Here is an 8452-nt window from a genome sequence, read left to right as displayed (position 1 = left end):
GGTGGAAAGGTGAGGCCGTTCCCTCAGCCGTAGGCGAGCCCATCCAGCAAAGCAGTGGCCCGACGCGGCAGCGAGCTCGGCAACGGAACAACCCGACGCCACACACACACGCCTGCTGTTCCCGTGCACGCATGCAGGTGTCAGGTGATGTGCCGCGGCTACCGCAGGAGTTAAAACCCGAGCACATGCTATGGTTAACGAGCAAACGCCGCAGCGGCACTGCGGTAGCAGCATCGCGCGGCAAGCTCACCTCATCCCTCTTTCACCCCACCTCTGCAATTGCAAGCAAAGCTCCGGCCTCCGGATCAGGATCACACTGACCACCGCGAGCGCGTGCCGGCGTCCAGTGGTTACGTCGAGGGAGCCTAGGCTAGCGAGGAACAAGCAGCCACCAGCCCGCCACGATGCTCGTGAGGAGCGCCTCCACGCCGGTCCTCGGCGCGCTGCACCCTTCCGGCTGCCACTCGCCGGCGGTCTCCTCCCCGGCCGTGCACTTCGCCGAGTCGCCGGCGTCGGCCGCCTACCACGCGCCGCCCATCTCCTGCCACCTGGGCGGGCCCGGGTCCGGGTCCGACCACGAGCGCTCGCGCAGCCGCGGCGCCGGCGCCGGCATGCGCCGCACGTGCTCCGAGGACAACCTCGCGTCTCTGGCCGGCGGCCGCGCGGACGACCACGACCACCACCACCTTCTCCTCCCGCCGTCCGGCAAGGGCGCGCCACGGGCGCGGCCGGTGCCGCTCGAGACCATCCAGTCGTTCAGGGGCCCGCATGCGTCCACCGACGACGAAGAGGAGGAAGACGACGACGACGAAGACGCGTACGAGGTGGAGCGGGAGCTGCGCTTCGGCCAGTTCAGCTTTGCCGGCGGCGCCTACTCGCAGGAGCACCCGCTGTTCCTGGCCAGGGGCCTCGGCATCGACCGCCTCGGCTCGGGCCTCCTCAGCGCCGACGGCGGCGGCGGGTTCGGCGGCAGCGACGGCAGCGGGAGCGGCGGCGGCGGCGGGAATTTGGTGACGTCGGGGAACGGAGGGGACCGCTCCGGCATCGAGACGCACTACAAGAAGATGATCGAGGAGGACCCCTGCAACGGCCTCTTTCTCAGGAACTACGCACAGTTCCTGTACCAGGCAAGCAGCAGCAGCAGCAGCATCTCCTTCTCGCCTTCTACCGTCAATTTGGAGTTTTGGACGACGCGCAGATCTCGTATACAAAATTTTTAATTCTTCTTCTGACGGCGGCACCTACCTGCGCTGCGCATTGGATTGGATCTCAGGTGAAAGGGGACTACAGGAGGGCAGACGAGTACTACTCCCGCGCGATCCTCGCCGACCCCGACGACGGCGAGCTCCTGTCGGAGTACGCCAAGCTGGTCTGGGAGGTGCACCGCGACGAGGACCGCGCCTCCAGCTACTTCGAGCGGGCGGCCAAGGCGTCCCCGCAGAACAGCCACGTGCTCGCCGCGCACGCCGCGTTCCTGTGGGACACGGACGACGAGGAGGGCGGCGCCGACGCGCTCAGCTACGCGGCCTTCGCTCAGCCGGCGCACTCGTCTCTGGCTTCGGCGACGGCAACAACCTGAACTCTCTCGCCATCTCACGAGTCTCGAGAGCGGTTCCTCCGCAGTCGAAATGGAGCGTGACAGTGGCCTCTGCTCGTCTCTGTCTGTAGTAGCATACCAATAATACTACTCGCGAACTCTCTTTCTGAGCAAACAGATTCCATAGCGCCGTGTAGCCACGCGATGATTTTGCGAGCGAGTTCGTCTACTAGTACTACACAGACACAGGCTCAATCGGTTCAACCGATACATGCTGGTGGCTGTCGCCTGTCGCATTGCATTGGATTATCTCTCTCCCCGCGCTTCTACATATGCGTTGAACCTGGCAAGTGCGGTGACATTGTTCACCTGCATGATTTTTCACTCGATATGCGATTTGGAGGGCGTGAATATGCTATGCCCGCAAAGGTCGATCCAGTGCACCGACTGTTATATCAGTTATCGACCGCACAACCAATCATACTAAGGGTCTGTTTGGTTGGGCTGTGGCTGTGAAAAAAGTTGCTGTGGGCTGTGAGCTATGGAAAAAGCTGTTGTAGGTTGTGTGCTGTTAAAAAGCTAAAAATCGTTTGGTGGAAACCACTAAAAGTCGTTAAAATTTCTTCGATATATGTTTTCACAGTTCCATCCAAAAGCCACTAAAAGCAGGTCTAGGGGTGCTTTCAGTTTTGCACTACGAGAAAGTCGGCTTTTAGAAAAAGCTGCTTCCTGGATCCAGCCCTTTGGTTGGCTTTTGGCTTTTAGGGGGCAAAAGCCAAAGCCAAAAGCCAAACCAAACACACCCTTGATCATGATCAAGCTTTATTAGCTGCAGTCATCTTAACGCCGCGTAATCTTTTTCTTTCATAGAACGTTATTTAAAATATAATATAATATTTTATTTAAAATCACTGGATCACACAATGAACTAAAAATTTACATAATTCAAACAGAAAATAAATAGGAAAATATTAAAAAAGTTAAAAGCTACATATTTCGTAAAAAAAACTAATTCATTACTGTTACTCATCGTCATCTTCCTCTTATACCTTTTCTTCTATTATCTATAATCTAATTTTCATTGTTTGGTCAACCTTTTAAGATCAACTTATGGACTCTTTTCATGTCATCGTTTATATCGGTGGCCGAGCAATCCAACAACTTGGTGAATTACTCAAATAATTTTGGTTAAGTTATCCTCTTCCTAGCCTTATAGAGCTTGTTCAACATGTTTTTCTCCAATGCAGGAGACTAGTTGTTACTCGTTGTTCGTCTCTTCCCTTTTGTGTTGATCTCGTGCTCTATCATGGTCAATATGATGTGATGGTCAGACACTATCCTGTGATGTGGAGCTATAATCGCCGTTCAAGGTGAGATTGGACCTTTCGCTCGCGTAGTTGGAGACGTCATCAGTGTCGGATCTACACCCCGGGCCACCCGATCCGTGGCCCGGGGCTTGATCCATGTAACTCTATATAAGTCTCTATTTAATACGGCATAAAATAGCTAATATAAAATAAAGGAAAGAAAATTTGGTAGATTTGGCCCAGGTCATAGAAAAATTCTGGATCCGCCCCTGGACGTCGTCATCGTGCGCACCACTTGGGCTAATGACGAAGAGCATGCCATATATGCTTCACCTTGAAGTCAGTTTCGCTAGACTTGCTGCAAAAGCTCTCCTTTGACGCTTTGAAGAGCATAGCATCGTCTGCTCTATTCAGTCAGACTGCATGCAAGCGGTTGATCAGTATAGATACGGAGGAGGAGTATATAGACATAGAAATAGAGGATGAAAGCTGATAATTAGAGGATCAGGATAACATTTTTGAGTAGTGATTCTCTAATTATTTTATGAATATTAACTAAGAGTATGAAAGCTGAAAAAACAACTTATCCTGAATCTATAAAGTAAGTTTCTACAGTGACTTTAAAATTTTATACTAAAAAATTTAAAATTCGTTTATAGCCACGGATGATAGGTTCTGCTTGCAACAAACCCTATGCGGGCGATAAGGCCTGATAGGCCTGGCCAGACGGCCCGGTCCAATGCGACAGTGCGCCCAATACAGAAGCCCAGCACGTCGCTCATGCAGAGATCTGTGTAGTGCTAGACACTGAAGGGTTCGTCCGGCCATCCGGGCAAGTCACAACTCACTAGTCACCAGTAACTTTACCAATCCGCGCCGGTGGTAACCCTGCCTTCGGCGGCGGCTAGCCGGTATCCAGTGTGCGCACTCCCTCTATCTCCCTCTTGGCGACGACTGGGCGGCCGTCGCTGCTGCCCTACGCCGTCTTCGGGCTCTTCGTTGTCGACGAGCGCCACAAGGTACGCCCACCCTTTGGGCCTTGGCTTTCCTTCCTGCTGTGCAAAACCGAGCACCCAACAAACCCTAACTTACCATTTCTATTTGGATCTGATCTAGGTAAAGGTGTATGGGCATGTATTAAGCCTACAAAATTCGGTTGTTTCAATCTGGGTAGATGTGTACACCCATGTCATTTACTGGGTCGCCCTTGGTTCCACAGCCATGAAAGGCCGCTTTGTCAAATTGTGAAGATAATTTTGTGAAACACTTGAAGTTTCTACTGCTTGTATCATACTTGAACTGGCATACCTTGATTCTAATGTAATTTAGTTTATCCTAAATTGTTCACACTGTGCTGGCCTATGTGTCGATTTCTGCTGGTTTCAGGTTCCTACCATTTTTAAGAAAAAAGATCAATGGAGGCAGCTTTGTCATTCTCCAAGGACAGCCCACCAATTTCGATAATTTGTGCTGCAAAGATTGTGGGTCTACCCCTAACCATCAATCATAGCCTCGCTGCTGGCTCGGCACCCACCCTACAGTTTGCTTCTGGGTAAGTCTTTGCTCTTCTTCTCAGGTACAGTGGCGAGAGCAAATATATGGGGGGTGCACCTTCCTTGTGGGTGCATAGGGATGATATGTGGGTGATGCATATATGCTGAAAATTTGACTATCATAACTGATTTTTGGTGGATTTTTGTGGGGTGCATGTGCATCCACAAGGTAACATGTAGCTTTGCCCCTGCTCAGGTATATGCTCTGTTTCCCTTATTAAAATGTCTCTTTGGTCAATTGCTGCAAGCAGCATACCACTTGTATCATAGTTAGCTTTGGGACAGTTCATACGGGTGGGGATGCTGCTAATGGCAACCTCGGGTTGTTGCTTGGAGCTAGAGATGGCTGATGCACTATTGCACTGTTAGTTGTCCACAAATTATTGCTGCAACAGCTATTGTGTTTCACACAGTTTACTATCATCCTCAGGGCAGGAGTATATCTAATATGACATCTACTTTGCTATTTTGTACCTGTTTCTTGCGGGTCTGCAACTTTGTAATGGCAATCCCTGATACTGAATGTGTCAATATGTAATTTTCCAGATAATTGAGTGCGATTTGTTTTTATCTAGTTTCATTTCATGTATTTCTATTTGATTTGACTCACCATTTGGGAGTTTATATAATTTCTCATTCAACCGTTTGTGTTTGTGTATAGAGAATCACTCCATGGTGTCAACCCAATCATCCTCTACATTGCTAGAGGTGCATCAATTGCCTCCTTATCTGGAAAGAATGATATTGAGTTTGGGCATGTATGTTGCCATCAACTGCTTTTCAATAAGTTACTTATTGTCCTGACTATTTTGATATCCTAAATTCTAAATGGCTGCTGTCAATAAACTTGTAGGTTGTTGAATGGCTTGAATATGCCCCCACCTTCCTTTCAGGCTCTGAATTTGAAAATGCATGCTTATTTGTTGATGGATTCTTGGCCTCCCGGACCTTTCTGGTTGGTCATGGCCTGACAATTGCTGACATTGCAGTTTGGTCAAATCTTGCTGGTAAGCTGTGGGATTGTTCACCATTCTTATTTCAGTCTGGCTCTAGGCAATGCAATGTTTAACTTGCTGCATCATTTTTCTTTAGGAATTGGTCAGCGGTGGGAGAGTCTAAGGAAATCAAAGAAATACCAAAATCTTGTTCGCTGGTTCAACAGCATAGATTCAGAATACAAAGAGGCACTGAACGAAGTTGTGGCTGCATTTGTTGGGAAACGAGGTATTGGAAAATCTCCTGCACCTAGCCTTAAGGAGAAGGTACATGACTCAAAGGACCCATCAGCTCCAGAAGTTGATCTCCCTGGTGCAAAAGTTGGGAAAGTCTGCGTTCGTTTTGCCCCAGAGCCTAGTGGTTACCTCCATATTGGGCATGCAAAGGCTGCACTATTGAACAAATACTTTGCTGAAAGATATCAAGGGCGCTTAATAGTTCGATTTGATGACACAAACCCTTCAAAAGAAAGCAATGAGTTTGTTGAGAATCTTTTGAAAGATATTGAGACGTTGGGGATCAAATATGATGCTGTCACATACACATCTGATTATTTCCCAAAGCTAATGGAAATGGCTGAGAGTTTGATAAAGCAGGGTAAAGCATATATTGATGACACACCAAAGGAGCAAATGAGGAAAGAGAGGATGGACGGTATTGAGTCAAGGTGCAGAAATAATACCGTGGAGGAAAATCTCTCATTATGGAAAGAGATGGTTAATGGAACTGAAAGGGGCATGCAGTGCTGTGTACGGGGTAAACTTGACATGCAGGATCCTAACAAGTCACTCAGGGATCCTGTTTACTACCGCTGTAATACTGATCCACACCATCGTGTTGGTTCGAAGTACAAGGTCTATCCAACATATGACTTTGCGTGCCCATTTGTCGATGCATTGGAGGGGGTAACCCATGCTCTTCGTTCCAGTGAATATCATGACAGAAATGCACAATATTATCGAATTCTTCAAGACATGGGGTTGAGGAGAGTGGAAATTTATGAATTCAGCCGATTGAATATGGTTTACACTCTTCTAAGCAAGCGAAAGCTTCTTTGGTTTGTACAAAACAAGAAGGTCGAAGATTGGACAGACCCACGTTTTCCCACTGTCCAAGGCATAGTACGTCGGGGCTTGAAGGTTGATGCATTGATACAGTTTATACTCCAACAGGTACACCTTTGTGCTAATGTGCTCTTGCTTTACCTTCATATTTCCTGATTGTTTATTCCTGATTTCATATCCATATTTCATACCCATTTTTTATTTTTTGAAACTATATATTTTTTTGTTGTTGAAGGGTGCTTCAAAAAATCTGAATCTCATGGAATGGGATAAACTCTGGACAATCAACAAGAAGATAATTGATCCAGTGTGCGCAAGGCATACTGCTGTGCTAAAAGACCAGCGTGTCATCTTTACTCTTACAAATGGTCCAGAGGAGCCATTTGTTCGAATTTTACCAAGACATAAGAAATTTGAGGGTGCTGGAAAGAAGGCTACAACCTTTGCCAACAGAATTTGGCTCGATTATGCTGATGCGGCAGCTATTAGCAAGGGTGAGGAAGTAACCCTTATGGATTGGGGGAATGCTATTGTTAAAGAGATCAAGGTGGAGAGTGGAGTAATTACTGAACTAGTTGGAGAACTGCATCTTGAGGGGTCTGTGAAAACAACAAAATTGAAGATCACATGGCTAGCAGATATAGAGGAGCTAGTTCCCCTTTCATTGGTTGAATTTGATTACCTCATCAGCAAGAAAAAGGTAATTGTATGCTCTCTTTATTGATTGCTTATGCTTTGTACTAGCGCTGTGATGCCCAAATATACCATTTTGTGCATGAGTGTCCATGTTTCTTGATCAGTTTGATCATAGAATTAGATGACATATTTACATGTTATAATGTGACTTGTGCATTGTCTTGTATGTAGAAGACTATGCTGCACTGAATCAAATTGCATGCTGATTTCTACGGCATTTTATCTTCTAGATATGCAGCAAAACTGCAGTTGCATTCACAAGGTCTCCCCTTGATTTCTAAGTGATGCTGCAAGAGAATCTATCTTGAATCTTTTTTTATATAAGTATGTTGAATCCTTAGAATGGACATTGTTGGAGTGAATGCAATGTCTGCCTCCAAATTAGACTTAGGAGGATTCCTTGTTAAGTTTTACTTAGAAAGACTCCCTGTTCCTTGGCAAATTAATGTTGAACTATTCTGTTGGTGGCATCTGGCAGCTAGAGGAAGACGAGGACTTCCTCGACAATCTCAACCCTTGCACTCGACGGGAAATCCCAGCCCTTGGAGATGCGAACATGAGGAACATCAAGCGTGGAGAGGTCATACAGCTCGAGAGGAAAGGCTACTATAGGTGTGATGCCCCTTTTATCAGATCGTCCAAACCGGTGGTCCTGTTTGCGATCCCAGATGGCAGGCAGCAGGCCTCGCTTAGCTAGGCATGGTGACCACCTTTTGGGCACATGGAATTCCTGAGTTGGCGATGAGTATTGTTGCATTGTACACTTTAATATTGTACTGTGATTAGGCTTTACTCGCGGTGGATGTCTTTCACCGCTAGATGGCCAGAGGCATATCCTGCCAACCAAGCAGAGCAGCCATTTTGATTTTGGTCTATGATACTTTTACCTGCGCTTGAATATTCCTATACTTCTCTAGCAGGGCCTTCGTTATTTTGCCGTTAGATTATTTTTACTGCGTCGGCTGCTATTTTCTTTTGCCCAGGTATTAATCAATCATGGACGGGCATGGTATGTAGCTGTGATGAGTAAATGCATGTGGGGACCCTAAGGTTGGGATGACCAAGTTGGCCTTGCTGTATTTGCTCGAGGGGTTCAAGCAAGGTTTTAAAGTCGGTAAGTCGACTCTAGTCGTCTGAGCACCAATAAGGTGACAATAAGGTGACTAGTCGTCGATTAGTTGAGCTTAGTCGATAAAATACACACTATATTGTAGATATATAGACAAGCATGTTTTTACTAAAAGGTAAAGATCACTTGCCAGGAATTAATAGAATGCCAAACACAATCAAGCGAAGCGC

The 8452-nt window shown here is 47.2% G+C and overlaps 2 protein-coding genes across 3 annotated transcripts; both read left to right on the top strand.

Annotated features, from left to right (window-relative positions):
• The first annotated feature begins 212 nt into the window (after nt 1–212).
• Nucleotides 213–1712, top strand: LOC100277637 (uncharacterized). Its single transcript, NM_001151149.2, has 2 exons — nt 213–1127; nt 1274–1712. The coding sequence occupies exons 1-2, from the start codon at nt 405–407 to the stop codon at nt 1577–1579; spliced, it is 1029 nt and encodes a 342-aa protein (NP_001144621.2). The 5' UTR covers nt 213–404; the 3' UTR covers nt 1580–1712.
• Nucleotides 1713–3641: 1929 nt separating this feature from the next.
• LOC100383320 (Glutamate--tRNA ligase cytoplasmic) lies at nt 3642–8100 on the top strand. Of its 2 annotated transcripts, XM_008646515.3 has the most exons (8): nt 3642–3863; nt 3961–4129; nt 4231–4396; nt 5059–5155; nt 5251–5404; nt 5490–6565; nt 6693–7157; nt 7632–8072. In XM_008646515.3, exons 3-8 carry the CDS (start codon nt 4260–4262, stop codon nt 7848–7850), a joined length of 2148 nt encoding a protein of 715 aa, XP_008644737.1. In that variant the 5' UTR covers nt 3642–3863; nt 3961–4129; nt 4231–4259; the 3' UTR covers nt 7851–8072. The 2 variants fall into 2 exon arrangements, with proteins under 2 accessions (XP_008644737.1, NP_001348926.1); NM_001361997.1 differs by lacking the exon at nt 3961–4129 and having other exon boundaries at nt 3702–3863; nt 7632–8100.
• Nucleotides 8101–8452: the final 352 nt, after the last annotated feature.

The sequence above is a fragment of the Zea mays genome, chromosome 1, assembly GCF_902167145.1.
Source record: "Zea mays cultivar B73 chromosome 1, Zm-B73-REFERENCE-NAM-5.0, whole genome shotgun sequence".
NCBI classification, from domain to species: Eukaryota; Viridiplantae; Streptophyta; class Magnoliopsida; order Poales; family Poaceae; genus Zea; species Zea mays.
This window is presented reverse-complemented; position numbering and strand designations above follow the sequence as displayed.

Excerpts from the sequence above, each read along its gene's own strand:
- LOC100383320 (NM_001361997.1), top strand. The coding sequence starts at position 4,260 with ATGGAGGCAGCTTTGTCATTCTCCAAGGACAGCCCACCAATTTCGATA. Across the intron at positions 5,405-5,489 it reads AGTTTGGTCAAATCTTGCTG|GAATTGGTCAGCGGTGGGAG; the intron begins GTAAGCTGTGGG and ends ATTTTTCTTTAG. Across the intron at positions 7,158-7,631 it reads ACCTCATCAGCAAGAAAAAG|CTAGAGGAAGACGAGGACTT; the intron begins GTAATTGTATGC and ends GGCATCTGGCAG.
- LOC100277637 (NM_001151149.2), top strand. The coding sequence starts at position 405 with ATGCTCGTGAGGAGCGCCTCCACGCCGGTCCTCGGCGCGCTGCACCCT. Across the intron at positions 1,128-1,273 it reads ACGCACAGTTCCTGTACCAG|GTGAAAGGGGACTACAGGAG; the intron begins GCAAGCAGCAGC and ends ATTGGATCTCAG.